Source organism: Poecilia reticulata, linkage group LG3, assembly GCF_000633615.1.
Source record: "Poecilia reticulata strain Guanapo linkage group LG3, Guppy_female_1.0+MT, whole genome shotgun sequence".
NCBI lineage: Eukaryota > Metazoa > Chordata > Actinopteri > Cyprinodontiformes > Poeciliidae > Poecilia > Poecilia reticulata.
In genome coordinates, this window is record NC_024333.1 from 19,864,545 (window position 1) to 19,879,930 (window position 15,386).

Consider the following 15,386-nt stretch of genomic DNA (forward strand, 5'->3'; position numbering starts at 1 on the left):
TATTTGTTCCCTGTTCAATATTATCATCAGATATACAAGATGTAGTTTTACATTGCTTGTGAGGCAAAACTGAATTTAGGAGCAGCTAAAAATGAAATGTTAGGTGTTACACGAAAACCGCTGATCACCGACCAAGAACTGTAATAAAAACATTTTTACTTTGTGCTTTAAAAGAGAAAAATAACACATTTTCTTTTAGATGAAAAGAACTTAAACATTTTAAATCTACCAAAGAGAAATGTGTCTATAACAGGTCAAATAACACAACAGGCTCTGGGAAAAGGTGAGATAAAACACTGTGAATTCCCCACTTTGACGTAATGAGTGTTAAATGATGCGCCGTGGAGCAGAAAGGCCACTCAGAGGCATTAGATTGTGGGTCATCTTACCCGGGAGGATTCATAGGAAGGACTGGACTCGCCACCTGGGGCCCAAGACGCTTGGTTGGTCCGCTCATCCATACCTGTCAGAACAAGAGATGCACGATTCAGTCAGTCCCCCCAACTCTCACAGTTCAAACTACATTTACAAGTCACTGCTTCACACTTTAACTGAATGTATAGGAAGAAAAACAAACCATTCTTCACAACAGGCAAGTTTTAGCATTGCACATTGTGTTTATATGTGTACACCATAGATTTAAAGAAAGATCTGATCCAATAATAAGAAAAAAATAAGCTTACTTTTTAAATTATCTAGGTTGTTTTCAGGTAATCTACAACACAAACAACTAGGGGATGTTTAATTTTAATATCACAGAAAAATTAACGCACACTATTTTGTTTCATTACCTTAAAAATTAGACATCCTTTTTTGATTTTTAATGATTGGTAGGAAAAAAATATCAGCATTTGTTAGCATCTTACAAGTAAATAAACCTGATGGAAAATCCTTGTAAAATGAAAAGCAAGCTTTAAAAAGGCTAGCCTCCAGGTTAGTAAATATCTTCTAGGGCTGCAACGACTCCGTGAATGATTTGAGTAACTCGATTATTAAGATTCCTCGATGAAAATGTATCATCGAGGAATCTTTAATTTAAGCTTCGTTAAACTATGTTTGGTTATTTAGCGCACCGTGTTCCAGCTGGATCATTATTTGTGTTGGGCAGCGCTCTCACTTCCATCTATGAATTGTTGCTAATTGCTAGCAGCACGTAGAATTTTCAGGGTTTTCAGCATTTTGGGGGGGACAGATAAGTTTCCTTAAATTGCCTGCTGCAATGCTTGGAGTACGAGAGAGAGAGGGAGAGAGAGAGAAATCCGATTACTCTATTAATCGTGAAAATAATCAATAGAGTACTCGATTACTAAAATATTTTAACAACAACCCTAATATCTAGTGAAAAAATACCAAAACAATTTTTTCATAAAACTTACCAAGCTCTTAAGCTTAGGTTATGTCATATAAATTAAGTAATTTATAACACACACAAAAAAAAATCCTGCTTCATGTGAGTGACTGGCATTAAACACTCGTCTCGTAATGGAAAGGTTGGCCCTGTTTTAGAGATGCACTGATAATGCTTTACCGATTTCTAGTTGTCTGAAACTAAACCCGTCGATTCTGTTTTGATAATTCCGTTTTTTAAAGTAAATTTTAATTACAGTTGACGATGTTGGTTATTGATCTTGCAGGCTGAAAATTATGGAAGGTCTTGATGCATTTTATGAAAATGGAAACAAATTTTGGATTTTTGTTTTGTTATTCCATCTGCCAGTAACCAGTTAGAGATTATTAGGGGAGAATTGTTGTAACTCTGTTATGTTACCATCAATACATAAGAAAAGAAATGTCAAAATGTAATATCTTCAGATGTTCAAAAGTTTCAAGATCTTGTTTATTTAACTTTAAATGCCTGGACAACTTTATTGGTACATATGCTCCAAATGCACCAAAAGGCGACCAGCAACTGGATGATTTGATGCAGGCCAGGCTAAGCACCTGAGAACTGAAACATAATAAAACTAATTCTTCAGACGAACAAAAACCTCCATCTCATCTTTCAAAAGACAAACAGAAAAACGCAAAAATCAATAATGCCAACCAAACTGTCAACCAAGACCATCTGGCATATGTTGAAAAATATAATATCTGGTATTTACAATCTAATTTATGTGATATAGCCATTAAGAAATATTTGATGCCTCGCTTCTTCTTGCTGTTTAAAACAATATTGTGCTGTAGTATCAACAAAACCGCAGCAACAGAGCATCTACATTTATCGCGTTATTGATTATTTCTCTTGTAATTCCATCTGTCTCTGTAGAAAGCAATATAATATGCTCTGCTTCAAGTTCAAATAAAGAAAATTAGATTTCAAAAAATGGGTGCATTTGAAAACAATAATACTCAACAAAGCAAAATACTTAATTTTATTGTGTATTTTCTCCAATTCAAGTTTCACATATTTTACTTAGACTCAACGCAACAAAGACAACCTTGTTACAAAAGAGGTCAAATTAATAAAGCCATTTATTTGCAATCAATAATCGTAGACTACAATGTGTCCACCTGTTTTTAACTTACTGAGAATAGAGAACATTTCGAGGTTGATCTATCTGTATGGTTACAGTAAACATACAGAAAAATTCAAATTTGATGCACAGTAGGTTATTACCGTTAGTCGTATTTTTATTCTCCTTGATGGAAATAAGTTCTTCACAAGAAATTTGTACAGCTAATTATACACTTGTGCAGAAAGTTGGTGACATTTCACTACCCAGAAATCACGCTCCAGTGAGCAGAGCTGTAGATTTGAAGTTTCATCCTGACAAACACAATGCCTCGCCGCTCGCACGCTGTAGATTCGTTTCCTCTTCTGCACCGCCGCTATGGAAAAACTACACACGTAACTGTATCTCACTTTCTGAATTTTGGTTGAGATGTTTTACATTTTTAGCTCTGATACTTGTGTAACTAATTCAAGCACTCACATAGGTATTTGAGCTATTTCATTGTGATGCATTTCAGCCGAACGGAGAACTTTCACACGCAAACTGCAGCAGCGGTCAGTGTTTGCAGTCTCACCTGACCCGCCTATTCACAAACCCATGAGAATTAGAGCAAAACAATGAAAGCACTGGATTCAGTGAAAGAACAAGGACTTCAGAAATCCAAGCTGCTGTTAGCACTCTTAGAGAGCCTAACAATAAGAATCATCTCAGATGTGACCAAAAAGAAGAAGAAGCTACCTCTATGTTTCCTTTGTAAAATGCATTTGGATGTTTTTATTTCTCAACATTTGTGGTGAGAATCCTGTTTCATAAAGTAATTGTAAAGGGGAAATGACAGAGAAAGCCCATAGGTTGCCTCTCATAACTGATTGCTCTCTGCTGGACCATTAAGAAACAGCTGCACGCTCTCAAAACCCGGATTCAGCAAGAGCTTTTACAACAGGAATACAGAGGGGCGAGTTTTGGCATGAAAGGGAACATTTCAGAAGTATGAACTACAATACAACAATATGCGACAAGGCTGAAACTCCACAGACCATCAGCCTGGTCATCAGTGGAATAAATCCCCTCAATGTCAACTATTTATTGGATCTTAAGTATTTACACTGGGAATTTTCTCATTTGGCATAATTGATTTCAGCAGGCATGAAAACTGGGCTATGCAGCTCTAGTTTTTTTTTTGTTTTTTTTCCCCGTCATTATCATTACATGTAAAAACTTCAAAACGATTAATCGGATTAATTGTGATTAATCGATTATTGAAATAATTGTCAACTATTTTACTAATCAATCAATTGTTAACTGGAGTACACATACTTAAAACAGTCGCTTGAAGACAGAACACATTCAGAGCTGTAATTTAAACAATACGTTTAAGACAAAAACATCTTTATCCGTAGACAGGTTTTAGCCAAAACTCCTCAAATGTTAGCTTCACCCTGTTCAGATTTACTAAAGGAATTATATTTTAGGAATAACATGTTTGTTTTCTTGCTTAAAAAAGAAATTGAGCTATTGGTCTATATTAATGTATTTCTAATGTATAAAAAAGTCTTAAGTGGTTAAATGAAAAATATGTACTATGTGCCTTTTTTTTTTTTTTAAATCAAACAAGATTTAGCCTAAATCTTGTTTGAATTGCACTCGGATTACACACATTAGTAGTTGAAAACCGATGTGCCACCACCAAAGGTCCTGGCTAAAATAAAGAAATAAAATTTCTCAGTGAACTAAGACAAAAAAATTTAAACGTTCCATGTCCATCCACAGCCACACAATGGTTCAAATCAATGTCCCCAAATTTAAGATAAATCTCACACCGGAACACTGTCGTTCTATTGACCTTCAGCGATCCGATCTACTTACTTAACACTAAATATAACCTTTTTTGAAAAATGTCAATAACCCATATCAAGTGTGGTTTAGTTATTTTCTAAGACTTCTGAAACTGCGGGTACATCTGATTTGCTTATCAAGCCTGATCTTTAACACAGACCGTCAGCACTGTTAGCTGCAAGTAATCAGATTTTTAAGTAAGCAGATTTGTGAAATCTAATCTGAATGGCAATTCAAACTACCTCCCCATGTGATTTTCATCTGAATTACATTTCGTAGATGAGTGCAAGAGTGCTGCAGCCAGCAAGAGGACGACTTTTGGATTATTGAGGATTGGTTTATTTGATCAAATGTGTAAATAGAAATGAGGAGAGAAACAAAGTGTCTCTGGTTTTTACATTCCAATATATTTGCAGATTTTACTTCTAGTGATAAATGTTCAATAGTTCATTCTGATCATTGCAGACCAGGCTCTTTATTTTTTAATATTCTGATACACAAAGCTGCACATGAAGCGAGGCAGGAGTGAGGATCTGTAGGACTGTGGTCAGGAATGAGTTACACACAACCAACCAATGCATCACTATGCAGCGCTGAAAGAAAATTAGCTACTTCACAATGGGCTCATCAGGTCTGCATCATCAACACAGCTGGAAGGGAGAAGCGATGAATCTCTGCTAGAGCCATTTTCCCAATCCATCTTCTCCAGCATAATTTTCAAGGGTTTTTGCCCGTCCCACTCTGGTTCAATTATCAGGCTATGCCCAGCTGAGATGCAATAATCCAAACCTTCATTCCCAGCAATTTCCACACTCGTGTCTGCACACTCACTTGCCTTAAGTTCACTAGCACTTATATAGGTGCTTCTTCCCTAACCTTGAAGATCTGAGAGACATGCGCTCTGACTGTAGTCTGAAGGGGGGATTTACCCTACACAGGCCCTCAGTACTGGAATATTCAAATGAAAATGTGTGCAGATGCAATCTAATTTTAGCCTCCTGAAATTAGAATCCACTCCAGAGGTAAAGTCGTGTAGGGGCCTGTTTGCTGAAATCTGAAATACTAGGCAAGGATGTAAAAAGTCCAGCCTGATTCCAGACTCGGCTAGTACTTATCCATAAAATGTCATACTCGGGTCATCTTTTAAATGTAAATCTGCATCCCAGGATTTCTATGATGCACTAAATTTTCTTCTCCTTGATGGAAAAATGCTTTTCTATTTTAAAATTGATTACAGGTGTACCACTTTATGTCAAACTGTCAGAATATCGGGCACTAGTTCAAAAGGTTTCAATGCAAAATTGTGTATAACATAGTGCTTCCATTATCCCTTGTGTGTGTTATGCAACAATTCAGCCGCATGTAGCCAATTGGAAACCTTTTGTTGCCTGATGCAGTCTGCTGCTGGATCTAGAAATGTACAACAAACCTGTTTTGGCTGTAGCAGAAAGCCATATATTTACTATGAATGCCAAGAGTCTGCTCAGATGACAGGATTTTGAGGTCAGTTCAGTCGACTTTGAAGTCGTTTCAGGAAAAAAACCAGACATTTGGTGCCGTGTGCCAAAGAAAGACCATTCAGACAGTTACTGTAAAAAGATGCAAAAGCAACCATCTGTGGCGGTATGGGGCGCATATTTGTGAAGGCACCGCTGATGGAGAGGCATTTATTTTGAATTTTAAAGGCACTCCAGCTAGCATGAAGGCAACACCTTTTCCACTAAGGGTTGCAGACATTTCAACGGGGCAATGCCAAACCTCATTCTGCCCCACTTACAAAAGCATGACTTCATAGACACACAATGTGCTCAACTGACCTGTTAGCAGTCCAGATCAGACTCCTCTTGTAAATGTGTGGCAAAGAGACCTCTTGCAAAACAGCACAAAGAAGGTTCAAAGTTAACATTTGTGTAGTTTTTAAATGTTTTGGAACATGAGTTTCCCTCTAATACGATCTATTTAAGTTAGCAGGACTGTATTGTTTCTAATCTACTTCCAGAATGGAAGCAGACCAACTTTCAGACAATTAAGTCTATAAACAGATTTGCACTGACCAGGCTTCTGCTGCCCAATACTGACTACTGGTTTCTTTGAGGTCTAATTAGCAAATTTTAGTCATGTTTTAAAAGAACTCTCAAAACGTAACACTTAAAAGAGCTTAAATGCGCAGCAGCTTCTTTTGAATCACCCTGAAAAAATGAATCAACAACTGTTCTGATGTTCATTAAACTCAAAAAGTGAATCAAATTACGTCCTGGGAGTTAAGGCAGATATAGACCAAATAATTAGTAAGTAAGGGAAAATACATTTTCAGTACTTAATCTGCTGATTGGATGATAAATTGGGTAAATAAAATTGCAAATTTTGTTTAAAATATAATTGGCCAACTGATTTTAGGATGCCTATTGACAATGCAAGAGAAACAATGAGCCAAACCTAAGAAAACATTATCAAGTGTTCACGCCTATGTCATACAAATTCCCTTAAATCTTTTGCTATCCTGTCATGTATAATAAAATGTAGCACAAGTATTGAAAAACATTTGTCATGTGGATCTAAAATGATGCATCAAAAAAGGTTTTATAGAACATCGAGTCTTTTCATGTCTTTCAAACAAGAGTTTCGATTTTGATCCCCTCCTGTTCTGAATAGGGCATCTGCACTGGGATCAAGGGTGTAGACTGTTAGAAATAATATGAGGTCTGTTGTATCAGGACATTAGGTCACCGTCTCATTTATGTTCTCATATCTAATGATATACCAAATGTCTGAGAATTAAATTGAAAGCTCTGTGAGGATACTGGGATAGCCTGTACAATATTCAATTACCAAAAATGTGCAGCAAAATATTCAAACAACCTTTTTGTAGAAATGAGCAAGGTATTTGTAGACTGAAACAGAACATGTTTGAACACGGTCTGGAAAATTCTGTTTTTACCATCATCACAGTGGCTGACCTTGTCAGATTTTACTCCATTTTACTCAGATTAAATTATAAAAAGTTAAAGCAAAAATACTCTGTTTTAGAGGCTAAACCCAGTCTGCTCATTTTATGTCTACACATGTCACTGCATTCATTTATCAAACACAACGCTACGCCCCTTTCTGTGAGAACACACACACTGTGATGATTCAGTCCAGTTTTAAAAAACATGCATGTTACTGTAAGCACAAGTTAATCTTTACAAATTTGTTCTGAAACATTTGGGTAGAAAACAATAAAAATAATAATTATTAAAATAAATATGGACAAAGATGCATTATCTACAAGCTTATTAAAAATCATAATGTCATTTTGCTGTCAGACAAAATAGTCAGAAATAGCTGTATTTCTGTAATGCCTAATGCAGATCTCAGTGCAAACCAGGATAATGTGACATTTCAAATCTAAAACCAGACTCTTTGTCATTTGTTTTACTGAAGAGTACCCACAAACATAATCCTTCTCAGCTGAATGATTAGGTATCACAAAAGCCATCGTCACAGCTCCACAGGTCATGTGTGACAGCTCTGTTCTTGTTTCTTTGTCATTTCTCCTCAATGTGTGTCTTTCGCTTCACAGATAACCCACTACAACGACGGCCTTTGTGGATTCGCACAAGACACGCTTTCAGGAAACATAATGCTCGATTGTTGACTTTCTCTAGTGGCACATGAGACAATAGACGTGCTTCAGATTAATGTCCTGTAGTGTTTATTTCTAGAGGAAGCGATCCAGAAGAAGAGGGGCCTGAGCTCTTGCTAGTGCAACTAAGCCATTCACAAACACTCAAGGGGAATTAAGATCCTCATATATATACATAAAAATAAGGTAGGTAATTGTGTGGGAGAGTTCTTTAATGGGAAGAGCAATTATCAGTGCGAGTTCCTCACTAACAGGGAAAAAAAAAGCTCAACAAGATGTTTTACCACCCCTTCACACTACACAGTATAAGCAGCTCCACCACTCGCATATGCTGAAACTAATTTCCTCTAAAACACCTCACCGCAAATCCTCTGTAATAACAGTCTCTGCAAGCATCACAGCACCTGATCATTCAAGCCTAAACACGGCTGATTTATGCATTATTTATTCATCGGACAGTAATGCAAAACATGATTAACATTCACAGCGGTGTGCTATAATTGCACACAGATCAATAAAACATGTCTATGGTCTAAACTGCTTGGTTCAACTTCTTTACTGCAGCACCGCTCCACAACCCCAGGTGGGGGGTTCAGGTTTCAAGCGCCAGATGTGAGGAGAACACACAGAGGAATTACATCCAAGACTGAAGGCTGAGACACTTTTCCTACAGACTCCATTCATAAATAACTCTGGGAGCAGCGCGAACAAAAGCAAAAGACGTCCAGACACTGATACATTTGTGTGCAGACTTTAAGCAGGAATAAACATAGAGCTCATGTCAAAGGGTTTGCAGAAAATGGAGAAAGGTTTAAGGGATCACTTCCTACCTGATGCACTGAACTGACTGCTTCCAAGTGTGGTGGGCCTATTTTTCCCTCCGCCTACAGGTGGAGAGAACATCTGAAAGCACAAATACAGACACGGATCAAAAACCACAGCAAGGACTCGGCTATGTGGAGCAGAGATGCACAGTTCAGGCTTTTCCTGTCCGATACTGATTTACGTTTTTCTTTGAGAATTGAGACGCTGACTCCAATTTTGACCGATTCAGATTTTTTTTTCAAAAGTACAATAAGACATAACAGAAACAAATGTGCAGCAAGCCCCTTAACAGAAAAGTAATGTTTGTAATTTAACTGAAAACTAATGCATTAAAAAATCATCTCATTTATGCAAGGCGGAGCTTCATCTGATATTTAGTAAACACAACAAAGTGCATCAGACAGTATGTGGTTGATTTAAGGAAGAGAAAATTGAGAATTTTTTTTCTCTAATTTTACCTGCCAATTAAAGGAAGATCAGACTAAAGTAACTCCTGAGCTTAACTCAAACTCTCCAGATTAATTATTTTTTTTATCTTAAATAACTTGGATCACTACATTTACAATTTCACAATTACAGTATTGTGATTTTTTTTAAACCCTGATCATTTCCAGACTCATTTAGCTAAAAACAAATAGATATAATTTATATCCATCACCATTTTCAACACCAGACACATTTGACTGATGCTGTTGAGGTTAAAAATGTGCTGACTGTGAGTATATGGATTCCCCTGCAGAGCCAAACAGAACTAGATAACTGTGGGAACATTTTAGAAATAAATCACGTAAAAACGGGGGTGGACCAATAACTTGGAGGGGAGTGGGCTGCTAGATTTGTGGCGAATGAATGCATACAACCTTGATAGTTCAAATTTAAAACACAAAGAACAGCGCAGTTAAGGAACATAAGCTCAGATTAATAGGGAAATAACAAAAAACTATATATCTGTAATGAATTTTTAAACCTCAAACTTGAGAGGAATCACACCAACAGGTAACAACAAGGAGTCCTACCGCACTAAAATCCAGCAGGTCACTCAATTCCTTATCAGTTCCGAGAGCGGCAATCCGCTGCTGAGGATTCATCCTGACGATCTAGAAACCTGGGAGTAAAAAAAACACAAAAAAAACAAACACAGAATCTATCAGATCGCATCACTGCTGCTTTATTTAACAGCGGGGTCTAGCTCCACAGGAAATCATCTCCACGGGAGGCATTTCTTATGGACGCAGAATTTAAAAAAAAAAAAAAAGACCATCACCGTGAAGTAAACTTCGCTCTGCCGTTGCCGTCCTCATCATCATCACAGAGATGAAGGCAACACAAACACATTGTAATTGATGAAATGGTGCTAAAGCGTGTCATAAACACATTCGGTTTGTATCTTTTATTCGCTGGTAAAGAGAGATGAGGGAGCGCTCTGAATGGATGCGTTAAACCCAGGACCTGCAGCATCGCATCAGCGCAGGAACAATATCACTCCGTAACAACACCGCATGCTGATTGTTACACATGTATACAATCCGCTGATAATGCTGCAATACGCCTTGTTAATGTCAGTGGTTTCTGGAGCCTTGTATGCAAGCAGGGAGATGGTTTCCCCTGCGCTGAAGCACCTAACGTTTCTGGGCTAGCCACGGCTAACGCTAGCTGCAGTTACTCGTTCGCAGATGCAGCCTCTTACTACTGGCTTTGTTGGCTGTACAACGAGGAAGACAGTGTGGTTTCGGCGCCTAAAACCTAAATTAAAGACGGGCAACAGAGACAAACAAACACTGGACGTGACAATCTCAGTGTCCAGCTCCAGAAAACAAAACGCAATGATGGTCTATATCTCTCTCAACTCCCAACTTATTTCACGGGTCCGAAAGCTTCTGGAAAACTCCCCTTGATATTTTACCTGCTTCTCGATTAAAATCCGGACTAGGGTGATCTGGTGAAGAGTCGTTTTCTTCCGACGCGCCTCGCAAAGGCAGAATTCGGGTTTAAACGGAGATACGTGGGAAAATATCCTCTATATATCAGTTACGAGTTTCCCTTAGGCAGACATTTTTGCTTTGCAAAAAGCCTCAGCACCACGATGACAGCGGCTGTTGTATCCCTCCGCCGAGGGTCCCACACAGCGGGAGATGCTGTGGGAGTCACTCTGATGAACTGCAGCTTTATCACCGCATTATTACCATTGTCCTCACATGTGTTGGCTTTATGCACAGCAGCGGCCACGGTATCATCCACAATGTGCCAAAGTTTCAACAACTAGCCTGCTAGAGCTTATGGATCAGTGTTTTAAGGTTAAACTACGACTACAGGTCAATAAATTGCAAATGTGTCTAAAAGCTGTTGTAATTTGCGGCTTTGCTGACTTTTATAGGAAGAAGCACAGCGGACCGTCAATCCTCACAAGGCTGTAGTCGTTGTTGCTTTTGTCTTTTATTTTCTATCGCAGTTTTTTCTTCCACTCAACTTTCCATCAGTGTAACAGCACTTTGTGATCAGCCGCTTCTTTAGCAATGACAAGTTAATACAAACTTTAGTTGTATTAACTTTTTTTGCTCTTTGCCAAGAGCTGCTGCTTGTTTTTATATGTTTTCTATAATGTAGTTTGTTAAAATATACTTCCATCAATGTATTCATTTGTATTTTGTTGGAAGAATTTCTTTACAACTTTGAAAAATGCTTCAGCTCTTTTTTTCCCCAAATTTTGTTTGCCTTTACATCTGATGTACATACAGCATTATTACTGCATGTTTCTAGTTGTTTGCTTCGTCTTTTTATATTACTTGAAATACTTTTTTATGATGTATGGCATCTTACTCTATGTGAGAGGGATTCCAAGCAGAACGTTTTCTTAAAATTTTGTCTTTTTCCGACATTGTGCCTTAGCAGTTCTAAGAATACTGGGAGAATTCACTCCTTTTGTATTTAGGTCTAAACAGTAATACAGCTATTTCTTGTTGGAGTGCATTTGTCACTACAGCTAAATATATTTAAAAGGACAGTATTGTGTGTTTTCCAGGCACATACAGGCATTTTATGGCACAACCAAGAAACAATGTTACCTTCAGGTGTCATGAAAATGCTGCAAATATTAGACATATCTTAAAAGAAATTTGACTTCACAACTTAATTCCTTGAATTTGGCCCCCGTCTCTTTAAAAAGCTCCTGCCCCTTTCCGACACTCAGCACATCATCACAGCAATGCTTCTCCATTGTGCCTTTTACTTTTCTTAGGAGTGTTGGACTGAAAAACATTTGTATGATGAGCTCAGCAGACGGGCTGCACAGTGGCGCAGTTGGTAGAGCTGTTGCCTTGCAGAAAGAAGGTTCTGGGTTCGATTCCCGGCCCCGGTCTTTCTGCATGGAGTTTGCATGTTCTCCCTGTGCATGCGTGGGTTTTCTCCGGGTACTCCGGTTTCCTCCCACAGTCCAAAAACATGACTGTCAGGTTAATTGGCCCCTCCAAATTGCCCCTACGTGTGTGTGTGCAAGGTTCTGTGTCCTGTGTTGCCCTGCGACAGACTGGCGACCTGTCCTGGGTGTACACCGCCTCTCGCCCAGTACGCTAGCTGGAGATGGGCACCAGCACCCCTCCCAACCCCACTGAGGGACAAGGGTGTAAGAAAATGGATGGATGGATGGATGGATGGAGCTCAGCAGACTTCCACCAGGTATTTGCTAATTGCTGCTGCTAGTTTGTAGGAGTGGAGAGGGGGAAGCACAGACGAGGGCCCCCCTGGGAGGCATAAGCTCAACTGGAGACTGCAGCTCCAAGGTGAAGCTTTGGGTAAATAGGCGTAGCTTTTGGTAAATGGGTGGAGCTTTGGGAGAACATTTAGGCACCCCGAATGGTTGCTATGGCAGATGTAAGGATTTCTCAAACATTCATGAAAGAATCAAAGCAACACTCCAGATGTCACTATGATGAGGGGGAAACATTATAACTTCATATAAAGCTAAAAAGAAAAGTTTATTTTACATAATAATTCCCCTTTAAACTCTACAGTAGCAGAGGTTTAAGCCACTATTTTTACACTGTTCAAACCTAATGTCATTCTACAAGAGTCTGACATGCCGTACTTAAAGCCTTTGAGTAAAATGAACATTGTTCTTTTACTCTATGAACTAGACAACATGTCTTCAAAATTACAAGCAAAAATGTTGTATTTATTAGCAGACAATAACGAAAAAGGTGTAGAGCTTTCAGACCTCAATGCAACGAAAACAAGTTCATATTCATTTAGAAACAATACCAATGTTTTAATAGTTCAGGAAGAGTTCAGAAATGACTATTTGGTGGAAAAACCAGGAGGTTTTCAATGGGGTTCAGTGCAGTGGGCTTTTAATTTCTTCCACAGCTGTATATAAAACTACCAGTGAAAACATAATCTTCTACAGAAAAGTCTGTCTCTGTTAAACCAGATAAAAGGATCAACTGATTTTAACGTAAGAACTCGTCTTTTCCACATATTTCCACAATGGTGGAACAATGTTTGAACTAACCAAATCCCTGCCTTCTGATGGCTTTATTATTAAACTACAACAATTTAACTCATAATGTGCAACTTTCACCTGTCTCAGGTCTGCATTGCTGTTATTATTTTGGCAATCAAAAACCACAAATACACATCCAAATGTCCTGGGATTTCATAAGGACCTAAAAAGACTTGCTGTTCCCACCACTAACAGGAAAAATGACTCAGTAGAGGAAAATTGTTCTTGAAAAGTTGCTGTTCCAGCATTGGGAGCAACTGCTTACACAGCAAAGTAACCCTCTACATACAGTATGAAGAGGGGTGTGCATACTAAACAGATTACCACAAACTGTAAACATGTTCAAAGGACGTCTTTTAAAAAGGTTCATAACCACAGCAGAGCTTTTGCGCTGTCATCATGTAGGGAAGCTCAGCTAAATATGCTCCTTTTTTTACAAAGATGCAACAATAACAGATGGAAATGATTAAGCAGACACAAAGAAAGCACAAGAATAGTCAAATATTTGAGCCTTCCTCTGCTCCATACACGGCATGTTTCTCATATTACAACCCAAAACTTGATGAGTTTTGGACATTATTTCAGTTGATTATTGCTCATGTTTAGGTGAAAAATACCTGCTGTAATCCATTTCAGAGTTTAGGATTCTCAAGTATGTCTTTTTTGAAGATTTTGATCAAATGTATGACACCTTGAGTCATATTGGTTGCTTCTTAGCACGTATACTGCATTTTATTTGAACTAGAAGTCATGCTTGTGTTTACTGATCCATGTCAATTTTTCTTTAACTTAATGCCAATTTGCAAACACACAGATATGAATAGGTTTAGTTTGCTTTACTGTTATTCTACATAGGATCCGTTTGAACCCAGAAGTGGGTTTATGCAATCATTTTCTTAGCTCTCTATTTAGGATCCGTCTACTGAAGAGAAGACTAGACAGAAATACACCTGCTGCTGACCTGGTCGCGTCTAATGAATCTCAGATGTAATTTATGTCTTGAATGTATGAACACTACATATTGGGGCATCACAGTTTATCTTTATGATGATTGGTCATACATTTGATAGTTTATTTTTTGGAGTACTTGTAATATTGTATCTTTAATCTGTACTATCTGTTGTTTAGCTTAGGGTTAAATAATGTTCATTTGTAGATTGTGCTACCTACTTTTTGGAGGATGAAAAAATTACTTTGGATTTTGTTCTTTACTCTGCTTCAAATGTGTTAGTGAAAAAATATTTAGATATACAGCTGTGGAAAACATTGAGAGTCCACTGCACTGAACTCCATTGAAAACTTCCTGGCTTCTCCACCAAATATTAATTTCTGAACTCTTCCTGAGGTAAAACATCAGTATTGTTTCAAAATGAATATGAATCTTTGCTTTTTTTTAGGTCTGAAAGTACTGCATCTTTTTTATTATTTTGACTATTTCTCATTTTGTTTTTCTGTTTGGAATTTCAGAGACATGTCAGTAGTTCATAAAATACAAGAACAATGTTCATTTTACTCACACATATTTCTATAAAAAGTAAAATCAGAGAAATGGATCATTTTGAAGCGGTCTCTTAACTTTTTCCAGAGCTGTATGTGCCTCCAGGTTCTACCAGTAGCACCGCTACCAAAATTTACGAGAAAGCATGTTTTAGCACATCAAATCATCTGGTGTGTGGAATGGTAAGTTTGAAGCCAGACTGTTGGATTGTTTAAAGAAATCTTAAAGGTTCAAGTATTTGTTTTTAATCGACCCTGCATTGTAAATTCCAGCATCACATTCATTAAACCTCTTGCAGTTCTGCTCTGGTTTTTGGTTTCATGTGTAGAGCAAATAATCAGTGGTCCAAACTGTGGACAGTTGTGAAACCTACTGAATTTGCCCCATGCAGGTTTGTAAGGCAAATCTGGTGTTTGGGAGATTTTCTAGGGGAAGAAAGTTTTAAATTGAATTCTGCTTGTGTCATAATGTTCTTAAACTTTAAAGTGTTTTACTTTAAATGATGATAAATGTTTATACTTTGTTGAACTTTATGCTACTGTTTTGGATTGGAGGCAAGCAGTGATGTTGCTTCAATAGAGAGGAGGGAAATCGATTGGTTGGGTGGGGTCCAGATTTGCCTGATCATCATCACATCCTTTTTGAACTGTCATT

The 15,386-nt window shown here is 37.9% G+C and overlaps 1 protein-coding gene across 4 annotated transcripts in view; it reads right to left on the minus strand.

The window, feature by feature from the left end:
• Positions 1-15,386, minus strand: part of tcf12 (transcription factor 12) — an 85,886-nt gene that overhangs the window by 65,723 nt on the left and 4,777 nt on the right. For 3 of the 4 annotated variants that reach the window (XM_017304012.1, XM_008405387.2, XM_017304011.1), the window contains exons 1-4: positions 10,643-10,817; positions 9,756-9,844; positions 8,745-8,817; positions 390-463 (exon numbers count right to left, since the gene is read on the minus strand). In XM_017304012.1, coding sequence (XP_017159501.1) covers positions 390-463; positions 8,745-8,817; positions 9,756-9,827 — 219 coding nt within the window. In that variant the 5' untranslated portion in view covers positions 9,828-9,844; positions 10,643-10,817. Of the gene's footprint in view, positions 1-389; positions 464-8,744; positions 8,818-9,755; positions 9,845-10,642; positions 10,818-15,386 lie in introns of those variants that run through there. The other variant, XM_008405386.2, reaches the window with a different exon arrangement.